Source organism: Ceratotherium simum, chromosome 2 (genome assembly GCF_057802395.1).
Source record: "Ceratotherium simum simum isolate JZ-2026a chromosome 2, ASM5780239v1, whole genome shotgun sequence".
NCBI classification, from domain to species: domain Eukaryota; kingdom Metazoa; phylum Chordata; class Mammalia; order Perissodactyla; family Rhinocerotidae; genus Ceratotherium; species Ceratotherium simum.
The window spans coordinates 72,342,451-72,368,038 of record NC_141901.1 but is presented as its reverse complement, the minus strand read 5'-3'; the positions used below and the strand labels follow the sequence as shown (position 1 = coordinate 72,368,038).

The 25,588-nt window shown below is 41.3% G+C and overlaps 1 protein-coding gene across 3 annotated transcripts in view; it reads right to left on the bottom strand.

Moving 5' to 3' along the window:
• TGFBR3 (transforming growth factor beta receptor 3) overlaps positions 1-25,588 on the bottom strand; it is a 185,763-nt gene that overhangs the window by 107,276 nt on the left and 52,899 nt on the right. For all 3 annotated transcript variants that reach the window (XM_087447604.1, XM_087447614.1, XM_087447607.1), the window contains exon 3: positions 5,059-5,243. In XM_087447604.1, the coding sequence (XP_087303730.1) occupies positions 5,059-5,243 (185 nt within the window). The remainder of the gene's footprint in view (positions 1-5,058; positions 5,244-25,588) is intronic.

Sequence of the window (25,588 nt, the reverse complement as noted above, 5' to 3'; positions counted from 1 at the left end):
ATTTAACGTGAGGATTAACAGCCCCGTAGAGCGCAAGGGTCCTGAGCTCAGCCCTGCATTTTATATTGACTGCCATTTGCTGTGACAATCTCCTAAACCAGGAAGGAAAAAAGAGACACGCCACACACAGACCAGCCTTATTATAGGCCCAAGCCGCCAGGATGCGAATGAAGAAGGGAATGAAAAGGGACTCTGAGGACAGGACAGAGCTATCACAAGCCTGTGCAGGAGACCCAAACCCGAGACCTGCTGGCTCACCTACCAGGCAGAGCCAACCGAGACAGGTCAGGTTTTGTAGCCGGAAACAAGGTAAGAGCTAAAAGTAAAAGGGAAGTGGACTGGACGTGGATGGTAGAGTGCAACTGACCCTGCTCGAGTCCAGCTCCACGACCCAGGCTGCCGAACCTCCCTGGGCCTCCCTCCCTTCAGGCTGACAATGAGGACAGGCAGAGACAACACAGGCGGGCTGGCCACTATGACTGTTCTTTCTGTTATTTGGGGGGTAAGGGAGCTGTCAAGAGACAAGCAGAACAGTCAGCATTTTAGATGTGTTTACTTCTTTCCCTTTCTCCCAACTGTGGTCTTCCCCACCCTCAAAAAGAACCAGGAAAGGGACAACTTTATGCCACAGTCCTCAGAGAAGGTACAAAGTAAAAGCGACTTGGAGCCACATGTGTGATGTTAACCACACACCCCATCTGGCCTGCCTGCCAAGAAGCTGGAAGCCAAATTTCAAACTCAATCATACCAACCACATTAACCCGGACGACTAACTAACTACACTTTTCTTTCTTCTTTTGTCCTCATTTTGCATTTCTGCTTACAGTGTTGGTATGTCAATTGTTGTAAGCCCATCCCAAGTCCTTTTTTGTAATGGGGCAGAGAATAAGCAAATACATAAAAGTATGGAGGGTTCTGATGGGTGGGTGAAGTTATGAAACCTGGCCCCTTTCCCATGACAATGGAGCCTCCCAGATCTCCACTCCACCCCTCCAGCCAGTGGCTGGCACGCCCATTAACATTTGCTCCTTTAATGTCAAAATAAATACATTAATTTAAACGCCCGTATCTTTTATACACATATGTAATGCTAACTAGGGGCTTACCCTCAGCAACTTTTAATAATGAGCAAGCAATTAGGTCGGAAATAGAAAAGACACATCGCCACATAAAAGCAGGTCACAATAAAAATTAGATGACAGGAAACAAAATTGTTACCATTCCAGCAACTAATGAAAGTATGTTACTGTAAACAAGCCTCTGGCGGTGCTATAACCCTTCTCAGGAGTCAGGAAACACCCTGAGGGGATCAAACTCTGAACGGGGAGGAGGGCGGGGGCCGGGGCATTTTACTTTGAAGTCAAAGGGCACAAGGACCTGGATTCCATAGGATGCAAATGATGATACTGGTCCCTGCTTATTATAAAAGACAAAGCTGATCTCTCAGGGCTGCTTACCCTCTTCTGCCCTCCTCTGTCACCAGAGAGTCTTTTTCCAGGCTCCTGTTCACTTCCAGGGCTGTTGTTTCCAAAACCAATGATTACAGATGAGAGGTGTGGTCTCAGATGAAAAATATAACTCTAGGTCTGTGTTGTCGTGATGAGAACTCAGCAGGGAGGCCAATGGCAAAATAGTGCTTCGCTACAGAGGGCTTTGTATACATTATCACAACAAGTGTGTTTCTGATACAAATTCTCTGCTAGCCTATAAAACTGTTTATCTAACTTAAGTGTAACTGTTTCCTCAAATCTTGTCAACCTGCTGCGGTTATTACTTCCAGGTGTACGCTCTGTCACCTCCTCCACACAGGAAAAGCAGCAGCCTCTCCTCCATTGAAAAACCTTAAGATGCCTGGGAGGTAGGAATTTAGTAAAATGTTGAGAAGGGATGATTTATAATAGATCTTAATGCTGATCCTGCACCAATAACAAGCCGAGGGGAAAGAGGGTTGATTTAGAAATTCCCTCACATTTAAGAAGGACACCATGAAAAACAACTACCTCGGTCATCAGTCAATGTCAATTATGGCTTGGAGCCAGTATGGCATTCTTTTTGCTAATATATAAGCAACATCATTTATCATTTCATTTTGAAAAATATTTGCCTTCAATATTCGGTGAAGATATGCACAAAGGCTGCCTCTGGTCCTCCCACTATTACCCCAAAAACAGATCAGCTGTGATTTTTTGCACAGACCATGCAATAGCATATCTATAAAAATCAAGTTATCCATTGAGAATAACAGAGTTGGGTGAGTTTAGGATGGAGGAGGAAGCGATCTTGGTAAAAAAGTGAATATAGTTAAGGTAAACTTTATGGGCTAACTAGAATACTGGCAGGTTGAATTATTGTTTTTTAAACAGCTTTACTGCCATAAAATTCATATACCATAAAATTCACCCATTTAAAGTACAATGCAATGGTTTTTAGTACATTCACACTTATTCATATTTATCAGTGATGTTTAGTATATTCATATTCAATTGTGGAAGCATCACCACAATTTTAGAACATTTCTGTCTCCCCAGAAGAAACTTGGTACTTATTAGCAATCAACTCCCACTACTCTCTTTTGCCTTTCAGCCCTAAGTAACCACTAATTTACTTTCCGTCTCTATAAATTCATCTATTCTGGATATTTTATATAAATGGAATCACACAATATGTGGTCTTTTGTGTCTGTCTTCTCTCACTTAGCATAACATTTTCCAAGTTCATCCATGTTGTTGCATATGTTAGTACTTCATTCCTTTTTATTGCCGAATAATGTTCCACTGTGTGGATATACCACATTTTATTTATCCATTCATCAGCTGACGGACATTCAGGTTGTTTCCACTTTTCAACTATTATGAATAATGCTGCCATGAACATTCGTGGATAGGTTTTTGTGTGGATGTATGTTTTCATTTCTCTTGAGTATATACTTGGGAGCAGAAGTGCTTGCTGGGTCATACAGTTCAAATGATTTTTAAAAACTGTTTGCACAGCTACAGTAATGCCTCTCCATAGTCATATATGAAGAACATGAAAGATAGTTAATATTTCTCCACCCCCATCTGACCACCCTGCAACAAACACTTTCATTCATTCTCTCTTCGTCAGGGCCCTACTGCGCTGACATAGTTGTCTACGCTCACTCTGTGTACACGAAGTACTCCAAGGTCTACTCTACGAGAGCACTCAGAGCCGGATGGAATTTCTAAAGATCACCTAGCCCAACATCTTGTTTTCAAACAGGATTGAACTACAACCATCTAATTCTTAAAAGTTCCCGAAGAAGGAAAGAAGGCAATTTCCCTCAGTTGCCTAGTCTCAGAAATATCTTCAAATAACTGACCCAAAATCATACATATACATACAAATACTGAAGGGAAAAGAATAATGGTCAGGTTTTTAAACAAGTTTGAGAGACTATCCCCCACAGGCCCTCTTTTTTGACTTCCTCACTGAACACACTATGTCCCTTGATGCCAGCTAATTTTATGTATCCTCAGCACTGCCATGTCCTAAAATGAATTCCATTTTGATCTAACATAGTAAATACAAGTGCGGGAGAGAGCTCTGCTGTCATTCCTTGAGGTATTTTTCTTTTGCATCAATAGTCTTATTTGAATCTCTTTTCAGAGTCAACAACAGTACCGCACAATTTAACATCCAGAATTTTCTGCTGTTCCTGCTTCTGTAATAGCTCAGACTTTCTTTTCTTTCTCGGTTCCTCTGAGAGAAGCATATATAAAATGAGTAATTATTGCTGCTAAAGAATTGCTGGAGTCAGCAATGCTTCATAGGAACTGCATTTCCTCCTCTCCTCCCTTCCCTCCCACCACAAATTCTCCCCCATAAGTTAAGAATTAAAGACGTATTACTGGGATAAAGAAATCTGACCTGAAATATGTGTTGCAGCTACAATGGCAAGCAACCAAGGATATTAACAATAATTTCCAATGTAGCTGGAAAGGTTAGATGATTTGTTTTTGAAAAGAGCCAACTCTGCACACTTTCATGAGATTAAAATCAGTTTGCTTTTCCTTCTGGACACCTCGCCTCTCCTATTCCTACTCCCCCAAAAAGGCAGAGTGGTTGAGGCACATAAACAAATGGTTCTGGAAATTAACATTCTTGACTAGAAGAAAACTCAAAGATAAATTCCGTTCTGCATTCATTTTCCTACACTTCACTGTGATCAGAATTTATCGTGGTTTCTCTCTCCTTGGAGAGATAATACCTGAGTGACAACATTTCTGACACACAGAAGCTTAAAAACAGAAAGAATGACAACTGTGTTATCTTAAATACAGTATGATGACAATGTGCCCATAATCTAGGTCATTTCTGAGCCACAGGAAAGAGGAGGCCATTTCTCTCTTACGGTGATGACCTCGGGCCAGTGAGTTATCTCTGCACCTGTCTGTCACCTGTAAAATGAGGATAATGATAGGCCTTCATGGGGTTAGTGCATGAGTGCTTCAAACAGCGCTGAAGACAGAGTAAATACTGAGTCATTATGAGCTTGGATCATCATCATCACCACCAAGATCACCACCATCTTCGAGAAGCTGTCTGGATAGCATAAGGAGCTACCCCCAGGGCTTTCCATGTAAGTACAAAGTACTGTGGCCTTTATTCCAGAGTGTTGCCATTTCCCCTGACTCATCTTGCAGGAGCAATAGGTTCATAAGACAAAGCAAAGAAAGAAGACAGACAGGGCACAGGAGGAGATGGGAAAAACATTTTACAATTACAGAGAAATGGCACCTTATGTTTTTTCACAGCCATGTTTCAAAGATGAAATTCTTCAGAACATTCTTTCCAATAAGGGGGGCCAGAAAAGTTGGAAAGCTGAGAGAGAGACAGGTTCTAGAGTTGCTCAGCCCAGAGAACAATCTGTTATTTGAAATCCTTCTCTCTCGAGCATACGTTGTGTCCTCTTCCCCACTTATGTTCATATATGAGCATCCTTGTTAAACCCAGAATGGAAGAAAAGGACTCTTCCTTCAGAGAAGTGTCTTTACAAACTAGAGAGGCAATGGGTAGAAAGCTGGCACCTGCACCTACCTCTCTCTGTGGCTGGCCAGGCCCCGGGTCGGCAGTGCGGAGGTTCAGGACATGCACCTCCTGCGGCAGCCCCATCGTGCCTCTGCTGGCACAGCCTGACAAGACGGTGAAGCTCTCCATCAAGGCCTGGACTGGATGGGAGGCATTGACGGGCAACAGTTCACACCTGGCGCTGGGCTCTGGACCTGCAGAGGGAATCACAAACATGCACCCCTTAGAAACAGCAATTCATCGTGCCGCAATTAAATTAATTGTTATGAGTGATCAACCCACCAGAGGAGTCTTTCTAACTAATTTGTTTCCAGAACTAAATGGCAAAAAAGTTGGCCTCTTCTTCTAAAACCCCAATTTCTTAAATTCCTTTTGGATGATTATGATGTGTATTTGATTATTTAAATTCCTTTTTAGACACACAAATCATGAATGTATTCCTCTGGATGGAGGAAACCTCCCATTTGACATCTGTGTTCAATTCTTTCTTCCTCTTTTAGAAGAAAACCAGAGATAAATGGAATAAATTGCCTAAAGCTCCAATAATATCATGCATAAATAATATTAAACACCTAAAATTATACCCTAAAAAGTTTAAGATGCAGTCCCTATCTTTTAAGTGCTTCCCCTTCATAGGGAAAGCAAACCAAATTAAGAACAACACAGAGTAAGATGTAATGAGTGGAGGCAATTGGGGCCAGAGTTGTACAGCCTTGGGCCAGAGGTCAGAAAAATCCTGCCAAGAGAGGTAGGGCATGAGCAGAGCCTCAAACAGAAAAAGTACAACCCAGGTCATACTTGGCTCCTGCTTCCTCATTCTCCCTTTCTCTGATCAATCAGACCTTAAATCCTAAATCCATCCATTCCTCCCCATCTTTACTTCCTATAGCCTTCCTTGTCTCTGTCCCTAGACAACTGCAGATCTTCCTAAAAGGAGCCTCAGGTCTCAAGGTCTGCTAGCCACTTTCCATACAAGCATTGTCCACCTAACCCAGGAGGGCTCAAATGAAAGGTTATTCCAAATGCCAACACCTGCCCCTTCCATCTCTGCAAGCACGTCCTGTCCCTTGAGAACTGCCAGCCTTGTGAATAAAGCCTGCGCTCCTTAACCTGGCACACAAGGCCTTTCTTCATCTAACCCCCTCCTCTCTCTCCAGCCTCACCCCTCCCCACTCCAGCAACACCAATTAGCTTAAAGGTCTCCAACATACCATAACAGTTCTCAACTCCACGTCTTTATTCAAACTTGTTCCCTTTACCCAAATTCTTCTTCCACTCCAACTCTGCCGCCAGAACTAACAGCCCAAACCAAGGGAGGTCCTCTTCCAGTCCTCCTACAATTTCTCTGCCCGTCTCTGCTGCTTATTTCCATACTGTAACCACCAGTGTACACAACTGTCTTTGCCAGCCCAGCGTGACCTCCCTGATGGCTGTGGGTTACTCATCTTTGTAGCCTCAGTATCCATCACAGTGCCTGGCTCAAAAAATATTTGTTAAATGAATCATGAGCTTAAAAAAAAATTGCCCCTTCTCTGATCTGTGATTAGGGCACCATTCTGGGGACCTGAATTTGGCTCTAGGAACTAATGGGAAACAGCTTGCTATAGTGATGTGAGGTACAACCCCACTACATTTCAGCCTCATTTCACATTGGCTGGATTGATAGAGGGACATCCAGAAGAAGGAGGAACCTCTGATACTTAAACCCCACACACCTCTGTGAGCTTGGTTTTGTCCCCATTCGACAGCTGGGGAGACTGGGACTTGAACATACAGCACCCACTAAACCACAACCTTCCAAATGGAACCTGATAAAAAACCTGAATGCAATCCAGTTAGTTCTTGACTTCCACACAATACTCTCCGCGATTGCAGCTCGGGTCTAAAATGCAAACACAGTTTAGAATCAGGCCATCCTGCACGCCCACTGCTATACCATAAGCAGACACCCTGCCTGGTGTGCCAAGTCTATTTCAAAACTCACGGGAGTTATCTAGGCTGATAACAGTTATCTGGTCTGAAACGAAGTATGTACCTTCTCAAATAATCACTGCCGCCCTCTGTATTGCTGTACTGCGCCCAGCCGATTTCTGAGAAAGAGGTAGTCAAGGAAGATGTCACAGCAGCACAGGCAGAAGGTACTGAACGCCCGATTCCCTGCAGGCCCCCACGCAGGGCGAAGAGCAGGAGCGGATGCTCCCCCGCTGCTCCCCTCCTGCCTTCACCAGCTGCAGTGGGGTGTACTTCACACCCCAGAGCTCCAGAGAAAGATTCCTACTCTTCCTCAGCTCTGAGGACACACAGCAGCTATCGCTATCCATACTGAAAACTCGTCTGGATTGCTTTCATTGCCACCTGCCACAAATTTGCCATTATCACAAATTAAGCACAAATAAAAATACTTTTCAGTTCCATTTTTGTATGTATGTGCGAAGTTCCGACTGGGCTGTAGTTCCACCCAAAACACATCTGCAAAAAGTCTTGCAATCTGCTTGACTCGCCCTCCTCCTTACATTGCCACCATCACCCACCGGGGTTTTCCTTAAATCACCACACTGCTCATCTCCACACTAGGATGGGAGCAGAAACTCACTGGAAATAAATCAGAGGATGAGGTCTTACCCAAAGAGGGAGGGAACCGGAGGGGACACCCCCAGTGCTGAGGATGAGGACTCCTCGCCTTAGAGTCTATGTTCCCCGTCCTGCCACAGTCCAGGCCAGGGCAGACCCCCACTTTGTGGGCTGCAGCTCCAGCCATGGGTTATACAAGTCAGTCCAAGGTCAAAGAAAAGAGAAAGCAATGCACAGGGCACTCTCTGATCAAGGGAGGGGATAGCTGCTCTCTACAGACACCCAATGGGATCAATTTTTAAACACACTCAGTACAGAGTGTCCCCAACCATCAGACACACTAAAGTAATATTTGGTTTTTGAGGTTCCTTGTTGAATTTTTTTTCCTCCAAGTTTAAAAAAGTTAAAATGTATGTTAAGCTAACCTTATGCCTTTAGACCAAAAAAAAAAAAAAAAAAGAAAAAGAAATCAGGAATTATCCACTCACATCCCCAAGAGTATATAAGAAATGGTGACTTCAACAGGTCAACACACAATGTCAGTCTGGTCTAGTAAAAAACAACAAAATAAATTGCTCCCATTTATTAAGTGCTCACTATGGGCTGGGCAGTGCTAGGTGCTGTACATCCTTCCACCACCACCATAAGGAGGTGGTATTACCCCCATCCTAAAGAAAAGGAAAATAAGCTCAATGAACTTAAGTAACTGTTCCAAGATTGCCCCAATCACCCAAGGCCTTCAACTCGAACCTGCCCCGAAGGCCAACATCTCTGTACAGTGAAATTTTTCACTAAAAATTGTTGGGCCCAGATGGGTTCACCAGTGAATTCTAATTCTACCAAACATTTATGGAAGAAATTATACCACTTCTCTACAGTCTCTTTCAGAAGACAGAGGCAGAGAAAATACTTCCTAACCCATTCTATGAGGCCAGTATGACCCTAATACCAAAATCGGACAAAGACATTGCAAGAAAAGAAAACTACAGACCAATATCTCTCATGAACATAGATGCAAAAACCCTCAACAAAATATTAGAAAATCAAATCCAACAATGTATAAAAAGAATTATAAACCTTGACCAAGTGAGATTATCCCAGGTATGCAAGGCTAGTTCAACATTCAAAAATCAATTAATGTAATCCATCACATCAACTGGCTAAAGACAAAAAGAAGAAAAATCACATGATGATATCAGTAGATGCAGAAAAGGCATTTGACAAAATCTAACAGTCATTCATGATTAAAAAAAAAAACCTCTCAGCAAACAAGGAATAGATGAGAACTTCCTCAACCAGATAAAGAACATGTACAAAAACTCTACAGCTAATATCATACTTATTGATGAGAAATTAGAAACTTTCTACTAAGATCAGTTACAAGGCAAGGATGTCCCCTCTCCTACTTCTTTTCAACCTCGTACTGGAAGTCCCAGCTAATGCTTGCAGCTAAATATAGCCATGTGACCAAAATCTGGCTAATAAGATATAACCAGAGGTGACATATGCAATTTCCAGGAAGTTTCTTACAAAGAGAGGGAGATGTGTTCTTCTGCCCTTTCCTCCTTCCTGTTGGCTGGAATACAGATGTGATGGGTAGAACAAGAGCAGCCCTCTTGGGCCATAAGATGGAAGCAACATGCAGAGTTGGGTAAAGCAATAAGACAGAAGTCACCTGAGTCCTTGAACCTGGACTTGTTGGATCAGCTCTGGACTGCTTATTTTATACGAAATACATGTCCACTTTTCTGTCATTCAAGACAATACTATTTTGGGTTTTCTGACACTTGCAGCTTAACCTACCTCAGTTAATATACTGGCTTATTTTACTTCATCAAAAGTGCCACCCTTCTTCCCACCGGAGCCTCCACATACAACGTTTCCTCCAGGAACACTTTCCCCACCATTCCTGTTCCTTTCCCCTGCCTTGGTGTGGAAACTCCTACTCATTCTTCAGCTCTCTCAAGGAAGCTTCTCTTACCACATTAGATATACATTTTTTGATACTCTCATTGTACTGTTTTTCTTCACTGCACTTCAAGTGGTTATATTTACATAATTATTTGTGCAATTATTTGTTTAATGTCTGCATACACCCAAAGACTGAAACCACCACAAAAGAATGGAACCCAGTCATTCTGTTTATTGCTAGATCCTGTAGCCCAGCATGTCTGACACACACTACACACTCAAATATTAATGAGGGAAGGGTGGTGAGAGAGGAAAGGGGACAGAACCATGAGGTGATCATGCTCAAAGGATTTCATACCAATAGGAGACTATCCTAGAGTTCTTCCTTTCACTCTTTACCTAGTAGCCAAAGCTTCAATCTTGTGTACTAAAGGGGAAAAAAATAAATCACGAGATGAAGGAGGTGGCATTTTTGGTTGCTAAGAAGCAAGTCCCAATCGGGGCTTCCCTGCCCTTAAATGTCACAGAAGGCAGGAAATGTAAACCTGTTTTTGTCCTCTCGTCCCAAACACTCTTCTGGCAAGGCCCTTCTCTCCAGGTGGCACAACAATCCCCCGTCTCTCCTGTCAGCACACCACATGCCTAGCCTCATCCTAGCCTCCCAGGTTGGCCCCAAGCCTTCCTGCGCCTCTCCCACAGCCTCAGCCAGCCTCCATGAACCGGTCCATCCATCCCCATTGGCCTCATAGGAGCTTCTTCTGCAGTCTGCCCACACAATGCCAGACCATCTCCAGTTAGAAAAGCTTCCGCCTGAGAACAGGGTGATCCACCCCCCAGGCTCTACCACACACGCCTGAGGTAGCAAGGCGGCCGTGATCCTCGCTTGACCACCATGGGGCCCAAGTGCAGCGCCTCACAGCCACAAAGGATTGGAAACCAGGAAAACATGCTCCGAAACCCTGTCTGACTCATCTGCTCACTTTTGTGGTGACCTGTGAGCTCTGAAGCTGCTAGTGTAGGCTCTCACGGATAGCCTCAGAAGGCTGGGAGTTTCTCTTGTGGCCACGGCTGGAAACCCACAGCCCTTCCTTTGCAATCTCTTCCCCACAGTCAAGAAGCAAGTGAGCAACACGCTCTGGTGGTGATGCTAATCAGCACAGCAAGAGCTACTTTACCACAGTAAGGATCAACCAGGGCCAATGATATGGAAAGAAACACTGGCTGAAAGCAACAATGTCATAAACACACACTCCGGTTAACCTTGCACCAAGCTTTATAATTAAAAGATATTTTAGACATACTTTACTTTCTGAAGGCTTAGAGAAACTGAAAGTGAGCAAAACAGATATTATTCCCACTCCAAGTAAACTTGCAAGCCACAGAGCTGGGTGCATATTTCAGTAACGTGCCTCCTGATAGTAATGTGCACACAGGCTCACCTCCAGAGACATTCCTCACTGGTACCTCCCAATCTGGATATTTCTGTTTATTCCAGGCATCTAGGACATGCCCTGTCCAGGATTCTTTGAGGGCAATTCCCAAAGAAGTCTAACTTTCCCTTGGTCTCAAAGTGGGAGCTGAGTTTATCCTACTCCACTGGCCACTCAAGCCATCTGATCTCCACAAAATCTAGCTGAGTGTTGTGTTGTGTTTGACCTGTGTCTTCCCTCCTAACCTGAAGTCAGACTCTGTTTTTCCTGCTCAGTACACCCTCCTTGGCCACCAGGACAGACACACGGCCTCTATTCACCCACAAGATGCTACTTCTATTGACTAAAAACATTTACTGACCTGAAGACAGCACAGATTCAAGTAAACCCTGTGCTGAGAAACTCCCCAGGTGCCCAGACCAAGTGGCCTCCTTCACAAAGCAGAGCCCTCAGATCAGCTGCTGGGCCCCTGGGGCAACACTGTGAAGCACAAGGTGGTGCCCTAGGCCTCCATCTCCTGCGATAAGCCAGGGTTTACTTCTTCATGTGTACAGTTATCATACACCTTCTCTGGGCCATACGCTTTGCACATATTGTTTCTAATATTCATAACACTACTATAAAGACTGTTAAAACTCCCATTTTAGAGTGGTGGAAACTGGGGCTCAGGGAGGTTGAGTAACTTGCCAAAGGTCACACACCACCAGTTAAGTGGCAGGGTGGGATTTGAACCTGGGTCCCTCAGACTCCAAGTCCAAGCTCTTCCCATGACAAGGCACTTCCCTGCATTTTCCAGTCCTTCACCTCAGAACCTGGTGAACAGACTTATTGGCCAAACATAAACATTAATTCATGTCTGATAACATAAAATAAAATAAACCACTTGGTTCACACTTGCAACCTTTTGGTGGACTTCAAGACTTCATCAACTCAATGAGAAAGCACAAGCTCATTTCTCATTTTACCAAATGTCTTCCTTCCTCTTTTTTCACTAATGCTTGCTTATCTGCACACATGGGAAATGTTTCTAAGATCTGGCTATAACATCAATGTCTAAATTCCCAGTTCCACTTAAAGAAAAAAATGCAAATGGACTCACCCTTTCATTATGTCCTTTAGCTACAACACAGCATTCCAAAATCTCAGTTACAGAACCCCCACATCCACACTGGCTGCAGGCCAGCCCTAAGACTTGACAGAATGCAGACAAAGCATTTGGGAACAGATGCATTTGCTGCACACATTTTAAATTTAATCTGTCCCAAAAGAAATTAATATCACACCTCATGCAACACAGAGTAAAAGACTGGGGTGGGAGGGGGGCAGTTATTATTTGGGAGAAGTTACAGTAAGTAATTTTCACATTTAATAAATGCAATCCCTAAGCATTTTAAATACCAGTGCATACCAAGTTGACACAAACATCTGGTACCTATTCCACATGATTTCCAACACACTGATTCCCCATATCACCCAGGGTACTAATGAGGAGCGTGTGTTCAGCTGTAATAAAAGTGGTAAAGACGCAGAGGTAACCAAGGGGTAACATTATAGCCTGGGACCAAGACACTGCAGTGGGGAGATTTTATTCCAACACCACCATTGGCTAATAAGGGCTTCTGTTATTGTCCCACAGGGAATTCTGCAATGCTGTCAGCTGTGAAGAGGGACAAACTCCCACAGATTGTGGGACTGGGCACTGCAGGATCTATTCTGCCCCTGAGCTGAAAAATCCCTTCTACCCCCCTGGGATGCAAGAAACGGTAAGAAAGGGCACCCAAGATGATTTGTTGCCAATAGCACAGCCTGGCTCTAATTGAACTTTATGAGAGGGAATGTGACAGACACCAGGATATGATGCGAAAACAAAGTTCCAAGAAGAAACACCTGGAAGGCCCTGAGTTCAGGAGCGCCTGCAGAGTACACAACATATGCTCATGTTTATATCATCTCAAATTACAACTCATTGGAGCTACAGCCCCTTGGGGGATGGAGGTGCAGAATGTACCACCATTAAAATCCAAAGGGGGCATTCCTACCACAGTCCCCACCTGGGTTTCTCAACAATAAAACTTGGCTCCAGGCAGAAGCTTATCCTTGGTTGGAAAAAGACAGGCAGAAGATGTATAGTGTGCTAAAACCTGTAATATGGATTTCTCAGGAAAAAACAGCCAGATTTTTCTATAGCCCAACTCCTTAGGCATATCTTATCACAGTTTCTTTCATCTTCCAAATAAATATCTAAATGCAAACCTTCCTCTTGACTAACCAACCCTCTTCTAAGAAGTCAACCGCCAACTTGTTGGGCCAAAAGCTAGCGCATATTTATACATTGTTGTGTTGAAATCATGGTGCAACCATGTTGAAGAATTTCCTGTGTTCACGTTGTGTTTTTAAATGTTCAAAAGGACCTAAATTCTCAAAGTGTTGGGAAGTGCCAAGCTATAAAGTGCACTCACTCTTCCATCTAAGCAAGATGCAAGATATATACAAGATTGTATAACAAGAGCACTATATAACCAAGAAGTATCAGAGGGATTTATGCAGTTCTGTGAGGGAGTTGTGCTGTTTCTCTTGTTTTTTAATAACCTGAAGAGAAAAGTAGCAGAGGGAGCATGTCCCAGAAGTTACCACTGGGTATAGAAAGAGAAGAGTCTGGTGTTAGGGACACACTGGTATAGGAGGAACACTGCACCAGGAGATATGAGAGCTGCATTTTAAACCCTGATCTGCCACTTACTAGTTGTTTGACCTTGTCTTTCAACTTCCCATAATCTCTCCCTCTCTTACTTTATGACAGGCTCAACCGGTAGATCAAATGAGACACTATACATGCAAATGCCTAACAAATTTCAGTACTATTAGAGACATAAAGTCCCCTGGGGGGAGGAGAAATAAATGAATGAAAACATTTTCTCCAACTGAAAAAATGTTTTCTTTATGAGCTTTTAGAATGATTAATAAAACACCTAAGACAAGATGTTCTTATACACTCCCTAGTCATTACTCCCTAAAAATTATTTCTAAGAATTACACTGGGAAGATTTAAAATAAAACTATGTACAGTATTAGAGTAAAAATTCCTGTTCTCTGAGCACATTCTGGAAGTACAACTCCCAAAGCTGAGAACAGGTTATTTTTCTGACCCTAGGGAATTTCCACAGTCCAGAAAGAGAGTAATTGGCACCATCTTAGCTGACTCTCTTGTTGTTTACTTTCAATCTGTAAAATGGTGCACCTGTCCCTGGTTCTTCTGACAAGATCTAAAGGAGGCTGGGAATGAAGGGGACACTGGCCATAGTATTCATTTATGGAGAGATTAAAATTTATGGGGTGTTATTGCCTAAATGGCTCAGCGCAGAGACCAAGAACAAATCTGAAGATTTGGAGGATGGAAGAAAATGGAATCTGTTTTCTCCTACCATGTGAGTTTGAGACACACAAAATAATTAAAAGAAAGTATACTTCTTTATTAAAAAGAAAATACGTAATTGATTTGGATTCAAAATATTAAACTCCATTTAGGCACGTGACCAACAAAAATTACAATTTAATTCCTACTAATGCAATATTTTATGGCACAGTGAGACTTGCAGGGCTGGAAAGCTGCCTCCTGTCAACCCTGAGGGATGACATCACCAAACCGGCTCATCTCTCATACCTTGACTTGCACCTAAGATAGTCGCTAAACTAATTTTCTCTTTTTTACCTCTAGCAAACTGGTGTCTGATGAGAAAGAAAAAGGTGGGAGAAACAGAGGTAAAAATATACACAGAAACACAGAGACATAACCCACTGCACAGGGCATTCTCTGGGACTGGTGAGCCCTCAGCTAGAGCTGGGGTGTAGGGTCTGAGTAAGCGGCAAGGCAAGAAGCTGTCAGAAAGAGGATGGTCAGGAAGGGGGAAACCACAAGTGCTGGGGCGTTGAACCATAGCCCGTAACCACTGGCCCTGATTATAGATAGGAGACAAGAAATTAAAAGAGGAAAATCTACCAACTTTTGATTTGGCCATGCAAAATATTACTAATTACAGCCACATGCCCAAACTAGGCCATAAACTGAAATACGTTTATTTAAGGATTTTATACATAATCAGGGCACTCAACAATTGATTGTCAAAGGGATGAAGGAAATGCTTAACATGAATGCCAAATTACCAAGCATCAATGTGTATGTCAAATCCAATTACAATACTAAACCATATTCCTTCATCTTCAAGCTAGCTCGGTGTCAGGTACTTCTGTTAAGAGGGAGACAGAGTTGATGGTTTGTAGAGAAATCTAGAAACAACTAGTGTACTCTTGCTCCTCCCACAAGGAAGCTAAAAGGCTCAGGAGAATCTCTGGAGCTTATACTTCCAGAGTTCACAGCATTTATGGGCTAATCAAGCAGCGCCATTGACAGGACTTCTTAGTGTAGACCAGGGAACACTGGGCCTTAGAAATACAGAAGGATTATGCCCAGCTAAGTAGCCCTGGCCCAGAACCACATTCTTGTACCTGATTAAATTCAGAGACTCCATAAACCTGTCATACCCATTATACTTTTCCTTTATAGCCAGTATCAGCTTTTAGTTATAAACCTATTGTTTCATTTGGGCATGTGTTTGTATGTTTTCTACTTAGCTGGAAACCCCATGAGGGCAAGGACCATGTTTCTTTCCCTTGTCCTCTGTCTATCCACTGAACACCCACCACAGTGCCTGACATGTGGCAGGTGTTCACAAAAACTTGTTGAGTGATGAATTCCTCAACCAACCAAAACCCTAATTCTCTATGGACCATGGAACCAGTTTCCTAGGTTTGTATCTCAGCCCTGCCACACTTTAGCTTTGTAACCTGGGGCAGTTACATAACCATTCCATGTCTCTGATTCTTCATCTAGACAATGGGGATAATAATAGTATCTGCCCCATAAGACTGTTCTTAGGATTAATTCATTTTTATTATCATATAATAATTATTATTACTATCTCTCCAACTATGGGATGTGTTCTGAAAAATATTAATTTTTAACCTATCTCAACCTCCTTTTGCATTAAGAATCATAGAATATTAGACCTTAAAGGAACTTGGTCCCATGTAGTTCAATGCCCTCACTGTCACCCAGAAGGTTTAAGAGACCTCTATAAACTAGTAGGCAAAAAGTCCTTTCCTTCCAATCCTTCCTAGTTGTCAGACAAGTTCTGCCATGGCTTTTGGTCCTAGAGATGCAAAATTAATGTATCAAGGTAGGTCTGACCAGGGTCCCCAGTTTTTGTGGGCTCTACTTCCAGAAAATTCCTTATCCAACCAAAATGTCATGCTATATATCCCTCAACTACTTCTAGAAAGGAAAATGAGAGAGTTGTAATAAAAAATAAACAGAAAACAGGCCCAGAAAACCAACTTCACTGCCAATCAATTAAAAAAAAAGTGGCTATGGCAAAAAGGAAATCTTATCAAAGAACTTAGCTAAAGGAAACTACTTCATCTGAGCACCAAAACTAGCTTTGAGCTTCCTAGCAGCCAAGGTAAAAGAGAAAATGTGATGCCTACAAGATGTCATAAAAAGGAAACAAATCAGCTCTTTGGATAGGAAAATATGTTTCCTAACTCTGAATTTAAGAGGCTTATAATAATGCAAGGATTAGTAATTTCAAGAGTCATTTTATAAAATGCAAATGTGCATAAATTTTCTTATATGGCCTCATTAAAAATAGACGGCATATACTCCATAGTGAATTTCATTCAGGGTTCCAGGCAATTCTCTCTAGTATGCACAAAGACTCCTCTTCTACAACTGGAAGTTTTTGTTTTTGTTTTTGTTTTAATTTTTAAACCAATAATTTGCATTAATGTAGCTATAAAGGCAAAAAGCTAAGTGGCATTAGTTTGCTAAAGGCATTTGGGGGATTTTGTGATCTCCGTTTTTAAAAACATGCCATGTAATAAATCAAAAGTTTTGGATTTTGCTCTGCTGGGTCAACAAGCAACTTCTGAAAGGATAAATTCTAAACAGAGGCAGCCGCTTAATAAAGACTAGAAGGAAGGGGTTTAGAGTCAATCAAATTGTATTTAACCTAAAGAAAAATATAAGATAAATTATTGTTTAATAAACTCTCCCCAAAAATTTAAAACTGGGATAAATGAGATACCTGTTTGGAAAAACATCTAGTGAGCATGCTCAGGACAAAACTTCACACACAGTGAAGTACTGTAAAACACACATCTGTATCTGACAAAGCGACCTTTCAAAACAGATGTGTCGGATGATGTTTCAAAGCTCAACTTTTCTTTTTAAGTTTGTCACTTTCAATCAAGCAATTTCTGTTTTCCTGAAATCTGTGTGTTATTTGGGGGAAAACTTTTCTTCCATGTTTTTCCACTCTGGATCAACTAGCTCCTCTCTTTTCCTCCCAAGTGAACCTTCAGAAACCACTCTGCCAGAGGGAATTCACCTTTTCTCACCTGGAGACAAGCTCAAATACTTTCAAAGGGTGAATTTGGAAAATAAAATCCTTTGCATACCAATTCCTAAAACAAAAAGGGCTTTGTTTCAAGATTTGCACAAAAATAATATACCAAACTACACTAATCTATTATTTAAAGTAATAATTAATTCCTTCTCTCAGTATTTTATATCATCCCCCCTTCTTCCCACCTTGTCTGGCCCAAAGAACCACCTTACCACTACACAATAAATGCCTCATTTATTCAGCCTTGACTGGTAATGAGATATCCCACATAAGCAAATTTTCCAAATAACTAAAGCTTTACTCCTTTCAAGAAAGAAAGTGACTTTAGTCATTTTTAAAGGAAATCTACCTAAAATGTACTACATATATAACTACTTCCTGGCCATCTTAAATATTTTGAGCATCCTGAATATCACTTATTAAACTGTTTTGAGGACTTAGGGTCACCATTATGAATACTAATTACAGTTTATTAAACTTGGTATGGTATTTCAGCTTTTATCTCTATACCAAATAGTCCCATATTCCATGTTTTACAGTTCTGCTTATACTCTCTATACTTCTGTTTTTCTCAACTCTGGCTGCAGGCCTGTGTCTCTGCCTCAAGCCCATCACATGTCATCTTTCACACTCAATTCTAAGCCAACAAGCTCTGGATGAGGGCCATCCCACCTCATGTGGGCTTTTGACAGCTATCTTCCTTGTAACTCACCAAACGTTTTGGCTTCCTTCATGTGCTCCAGATGCACGAACCTGCTGTAAAACTGACACTGTATAATAATATTAGTGACAATATTAGCAACAATATTAGTGAAACTGTCCACACTAATCTATTTTGATTGGCAAGCCATCAAAGAAAGTAAAGCTTATGCACTAAGGGTGAACTGCTGGGAATTTAGTTCACACAAAAACTGTGCTAAAAGTTCTCCTCTCCTATTGCTCTAGGGCTTCAAGTATTTTAGAAATTTTATCTTTTCAAAAAGAGGAGAAAGCAAATATATGACTAGGTCTCATGTGAATATATATAAAGGCCTCATGGTGTCTCCTCATCTCTTTTATTTTTCAGATAAAGAGATACTTAACTAGCGCATCCCAGCTGATGACAATTTTAGCATCACTTGCACATTCTTCCACTGTCATTCCTCACTGGGACTTGCAGTCACCATCCCTTCCTGTCTTCACTCTCCCATCAGTGCTAGCAGGTACTGCATGGAGATCAGACACTCCCACCAGTCGTCTCTGCTCTGGGTCAATACAAATGGTCCACTGTGGACGACAGAGTGCAGGGCAGGCTGCACGCTGGACAGTGCCATTCCACAAAGAAAATGTACAATGAGGCCACTCAAAGAGCCCCTCTACAGTACAATGATATCATCTGCAGCTTTCTAAAATCAAGTTGTGACATGGAATCTTCCCTGCCTTCTCATATCCCTTAGAGGCCAGGTCAGACTGCACTCTTTGCAAACCAGGATTCTGTAAGGAAAGGCATGTAGTGACGGCTACTGCAGTTTCACACTCAGCGAGGCTCACCTGTTTAAGCTCTTTTCTGAAATGAAAGAGTTTCTTTGCCTCCAGAGATAACTCATAATTTATCCCAGATTTCAACCTTTTTTACTGTAAAAAGTATAGGAAGTTGCATGGAAACAATGAATGGAAGTGCACTTTTTTATCAAACAAGAACAGGAAACTTGCAGTAGTTTATGGTAAAACTACATATTTGCGCCAAAGAGAAAAATTAAACTATGCTCTTTTAACTCCCACCTTTTCACCCTCTCCCAATCAAAACATACAAGAACATGCAAAACTGACACCCATGAAACAAATCGCAAGACCAAGAAAAAATTAAGATTTATAGGCTTCAAAAACACATTTCCCCTAAATTACTACATGAACCTCTTCAAACAGGCCTACACGTACTTATTCTATTATTGTATGGCCAAAATGAGTCATAATAAAACTTTGGAATATTAAAGACAATAAGTGAGGAAATTCCAGAAAATATAAAAACTATTTCAGGGAGCCAAAATAGAATTATATTTATTTTTCTATTCTAATGCATAGGAATGAATAAACTGGCAAATAAAACAGGCATTCACAAAAGTAAACATATATCTGGCTGTAGTTCTCTTAACATCAAGTCTTGCATATCCACCACCTCCTCCACACTAGAGAAATGGTTTCCTTAAACGATGGTACCCCCAAATTCTGAGAACCTCTACTTTACCGTGACCAATTTAAAAACGGGTATTTCGGAACCCATGACATCTAACACAGCAACTGACACACACTAGGGGCTCCATGTATGTTACAGAAAGGAAAAGCCCGCCTTTAATTCTCATTCACTTTAGTCTTAGTCCAACCCTGTCTGGGCTATGGCTCCAGTTCCACTAATAACATATCACTTCCCTGAGCCTCAGTTTTCTCATCTTTAAAATAGGGATAATACTTGTCCTAGCTAATCCCCAGGGTTGTTAGGAAAACAATGAGATCATGCACTGAAAGTTGTTTTGTTAATTAAATTGGGAAGCTCTATATGAATATGAAGATATTACCAATAAATATATGAAAAATCAATAGAAAAGAACCTCCTTTCTCCTCACCATCCTACCCTCCCGATCCAACAAGGAAGCTCCCAACATATAATATGGACCTTAGGAACAGAGGAAAGAAGGCTGAACCTAGAGTTGGAAGACCTGGGTTCTGGTCTCAGCTCCACCACTAACTAGCAGGTTGACCTGGGCCACCTTGGTTTCCTCCCCTGTGACCTGGGGCTCATACTATCTATCTTGCCAAAATGAGCTAAAGTAATGGATAGCAAAGAAGTCAATAAACTTGAAAAGGAGATACCTATATAAGAGATTAATGAATTGTATTTGCCTAACAAAAAGTTTGGACTTTAATGGCTTTGATATAAAATGGATTGACAAGGAGAGAAGCTGACGGTGATAAGATCTCTCCTAAACACCTGAAGGAAGAAAGCTAAGCAAAGACAGAGGAGTGGAGAAGCCTCCACAGCAGGAACTCATGCATTTGTTAGGTAAAGAGGAGGGCTTTAGAAATTGGAATTTAGAGCAAATAACTGTGGATTAGAATCCCTGTGAGTCCACTTGAACTTGTGAATTGAAATCTCAGGTCAGATTTTCTCCATTCCTGGTTAAGACAGAGGCCAGCAAACCCTAATTCTACACGTGGATGCCCCGCATTCCAGAATAAACAGCAGTTCATGCAGAGAGCAACAGAAGGAGAGTAAGAGGAGAAAATAGATCAACAAACTACAACAGATTGGTCATTCAGTAATTAAAAAGAAAAAAAGAAAAGAAAATAACCTATCTCAAAGTTCAAATCAAGGCTGAATTCCTATCAGAAAACTACCAGAGGCCAAAGCCTACATCTGCATAATACTTTAAACCTGAGGCTGGTCTTTGAGAAAACATTTGACAAAGATTATCACAACGTCTATTTTTCTTTCTTTCCACCCATTTTTCTCAATTATTTTTCATACCTAATCCTTGAGTTTCACTTACCCCTCCTGCTTTCTCAACTGCAGTAAGCAAATACATACCAATTTGGACCGAACAGACACTGTAACACATATTCTTTTATATCTATTCTTTTTTTACCAGATATTTTCCTTGTGCAATCGAGTGAACAGCAAACATAGATACAAGTCACAGCCAACAAAGTGGGCTGGAGTACACCGATGGTGCTGGAATCACTCCTGACAGTGACTAGATGGTGTCTGATTCTTCCTGGACTCCCAAATGTTCACTTAAATTGAGACACCACTTGTTTCAGGTGTGGGGTCTCTTCATTTTTACGGAATTGTATTTTGAAAATCACTCGAGATTGTGGTTCCCATCTACTGGCCACAACTGAAACTTCAGATTCATGTTATATGCAGTAACAGTCAAGTATGACTTTACCTAGTGGGAGCACATCAAAAACAAAACGAAGCACTAAGAAATTTAATTACATGCATTCTTTTATAACCCTTTACATAAGTAGGATAAAAACGTACTTATTTTACTTTTCTCCCCCTAAATTAATACAGGATTTCAACTATATTAGGATACGTTATTTCCCATATAATGGATATTCTTGCTAAAGAAAACATCTTCATGTCACCGCATATGAATTTATCTAATCCCTGAGGTACCTTATCATTTGTCATCTCTGCAACTACACATTGGACAGAATCAAATTGTGGCCCTAAGTAGTGAGAATTACTGGCCTCCCTAAGAACTCAAGAACCTAGGATAGAACAAGAACTCTAGTTACATATTTGCTTTAAAATCAGAACAATAACTTTTAACTCTACCTTAGACTTTGGACTGTGCCTCTGCCTTGATCAAAAAAAGGCTACCATGAGGCCTAACTCCAGTTAGCATTAGTGTGTTAACGCAAATCCCCAGCCCTCTGACGGTATTTTTACAAAGCATCATAAAGAACATATTGTTCAAAAGTCATGGAGATTGTGCTTTCCAAGGTCCGTATTTGACAGTCTTTAGAAGAGGACTGCACATCATAGCACAGTGTAATAAATGAGATGTAACCCCCTCTTCACGACAAGGTCACTTGCAAAAGAACACTCTGACCTTGGCAGAGCTCTCAAGAGTTTAGACAAATAGGAACTGCAAGAAGTGGTTTTTTTGTTTATTTGTTTTCAAATACTGTCTGTTTTAAATCACCCCTTGATTTTTAAGCAGCAAAGGATGCAAATGTCTGAGTTACTATAGTCACCTTCCTCCCACTGCTCTTAACCGCCTATAAAGCAATCCCCGTGGACACCAAGCGCCAAGTGCCCTGGCCTTGCCAGGACAAACGTTGGCCCATGTATTCCAGCAAGGCCATGAATATTTTGAAGGTCAAACAAAATACAGACTATTTCCAATCAGAAAGGAAGTCTGTGCTTTCTGGAAAGTGGCCCCCAGCTCAGCCTTGAGTTGGTATGCTATGAGGCAAGTACCAAGAACTGGAAACGGCCTTCACTTCTAATCAGTACTTTCTGAAGGATGCCACTGATAACAGTGAAGAACTGCGAATGTACTTAAAGTTCACATCTCCCTCTGTCTTCACTTTTCTCCTTTTACAGATGCATATACAGATGTTTGAAATAATACTTCACTAACAAAGCTGTCAATTTAAACTACAGTATGTAAATTTGGATTCCTACCATTCATGAAAAAGGCTTGACATATCACTTAGGGTTTTTTTCCTATTTACTAAACAAGTTTCCACAAGTCCTTCCAATAGTAAATAGTATCCTAGTGACCATGGTGCTAAAATGGAAAAATAAGAAACGAGAGGAAAAAAAAAAAGCAAAGCTTTTTAATGTCTACTTTTCACAAAGGGCTAAAAACCTAATTGTTTTCAAGCACTAAGGCATAAGACCAGTGGCAGTTTGCATGCCTATACTACAAACCTAGCACTCCCTTTCTTTATTTGGCACACTGAAACAAAAAGAAATCTCAAAGTCTTTTTTGCAGATGAGGAAACTGAGGCCCAGAAAAATTAAGGGGCAGTTTGGCCTGGAGGTCAACACCTACCACAACAGAGCCCCACTTCCTTCTGGGACCCGATCACCCAGAAAGGCCACGTGCTTCCCCAGCACTGGCACCTAATCTTCACTCCCTGTCTCTAATGTGCTGAAAGGCCACCCAGCCTTTAAAGCCCACCCCAATGGTCTTCACTGTCTCTAGGAAGCCTCTCCCAGCTAGAGTTAACCTTGCCCTTTCCTCTGAATTCCTGCAGCAGGCTGGTTCCTCATGATTCCCCCAGCAGCTAAGCATATTAATGTCAGAGAAAGCGTTTTCTTATTAATCCTCCACAGCACCTAGATAGGGCCTCATATATAACAAACATTCAATAAATATTTGTTAAATGGAGTTATTTGATTAATGAATAAAGTAACATTTCCAAGGTTCCACAGCAAGCAGACAGCAGAAGCAAAAATAAAACCCGTGCTTCACGATGACCACATACAGCTCGTTCCATACCACCATGAAAAGCCATGGCTGCATTCGTATTTACGTGTGTATATTGTGTGGTGTGCACATACATGTGAGTCCTCACAACCAAGCAAAGAACAGTGAGATTTCTCATTATTAACTCAGTTTTAATTTTTTTATGTGGTCCCACAGCCCTAACCGCTATTTTATATTTTTACCCTTAGCTATTAAAATCTTTGAAAATTGGATCATTTCCTCTTTTTCCCCAGCCTTTTTTTTTTTTTTTTTTAAGGAAACTTTCGGACAGCAGGAAAACTGCTGAGCTAAGACACACAGGAAAGCTGACTCGGCACATGCCTCATTGTTTTCTAGTTCATTCCAGCACAGTGTGGCTGGAAACCAACCTTCAGGATTCCCGGTGGACCTGCGTCCCTGGTGTTTCAAAACGTTACACTTTATACACTACGCAGAGGTGTGAGTCAACTGAGTACGTTCCCCCATATATATCATGTATCTTTAGGGAAGTAATCAAAATATACGCTTGGGGAAAGGAGGGGAAAAAAGGGACCAAGGGAGTATTCAGAGATGTAATTACACATACACAAGTGGGACCATTTGTGTGTGTTTGGGAGGTGGGAGGTTTAATGTAAACACTGACTACATTTGTGCTTTTGACTTTTATATACATACTGTGTCACCACACACTTGAGTACACATCTGTTAAAAATGCTGACACGTTCATTGTAAGAACGTCATTTACTCTATTATGGGTTTGTGTTCTGTTGTGTTGTGTTTTGTTTTCAGATTTTCTTAGCTTTCTTCCTTAAATACATTTGATTACTTATTTTTAAATTTTTGATTATTTTACTGCCAACAGGATCCTCCTACGATCCACGGACACAGGTCATTTTGCCAGGGAGTAGAACTGATTCCTCTTTCCAAACTGTTCAAATTCTGCCTCTGGGAGGAAAGGGTGCTCACACCTACTTCAGGGGACCTACAAACACAGGGTCCAGGAAGAGCTTGAAACAAGCCTTAAATCCCGCCCATCACCCACTCCAGTGTCCCTGTAAAAGGGGCCACTTCTCAAGAGCTAAGCTATCCCATGGGCTGAAAAAACCCTTTGATCCATATAGAAATTAAAACTCAAAGGAAGCTGAGACAATTCATCCACTGAGGGCCGTTCTCCTGTTGGGAGAGGGCCTCCAGGAGTCGGCTGCATCTAAACATACAGCCTTTCCTGGCGGTGATTTATTTTTCTTAGCATGATACTAAATCCACAGCTTACAATAGCAGGACATTGCTGTCAGACACCAAGGCCTCTCAGTGTAGCCACTGTCACAGCCTCCTGAAGTCATGAATCACACCCAAAACCCTGATGACAGGGGTAGAGGCTTCACCACCATCCCCACCCCCCAATATAGACGACGCCCACTCTTCCTTCCTCTACTCATGCTATGCTTCCATTATTTCAAAGACATTTTACCTTCTATAATTTTTCTCCTTAAACGCTTTAAGAAGAGAATGGATCAGCTTCAGAACAATGGGTAAAGTGACACTAAATTGGTAATGAGATGAGGGTTCAAATTTTGAACGGGCTTCTTAGAAGTCATGTCACTTTATGCAAGTCACAATCTTTCTGAGTCTTAGTTTCAGATAAATGGTGAATAGTAGCACATTTTTCACAGGATTTTTAAAAGATTTAAATGAGATAATACATAAGAAAGTACCTAGCATATATTAAGTACTTACCAACCTTTTACCTATAAAGCAATCATAATGCTCGATTAATACTTTTCGGAGGGTATGATCTTTCAATAATAAAGGCCAATAGGAACATTTTGAACCTTTTGCAATCTTCTCAGCTAGGTTTGGGTTGTAATTAAAGTGCTCAACATCTCTGTAAAGATATTACACCATAACTGTAATTATACACTATTGTAATTGGTGTAAGTGTAAATACACCAACTATATTACACCATAACTTGACAACATAACTGTAAAGGTATTACAGTGTTACACGCATAGGTGTTAACTGCCACAGTATTTACAATAGAGAAATACTAGGAATAACGTAAACGTTTGTGGAGCTACGTCTGTACCATGAAATATATATGCTGCAGTTAAAACAGTACTATTTGTCCTAACAGAAATATCTTAATGACATATTATTAAACTTTTTTAAAAATTTCAGAATAAGAATGATACAATTTATTAA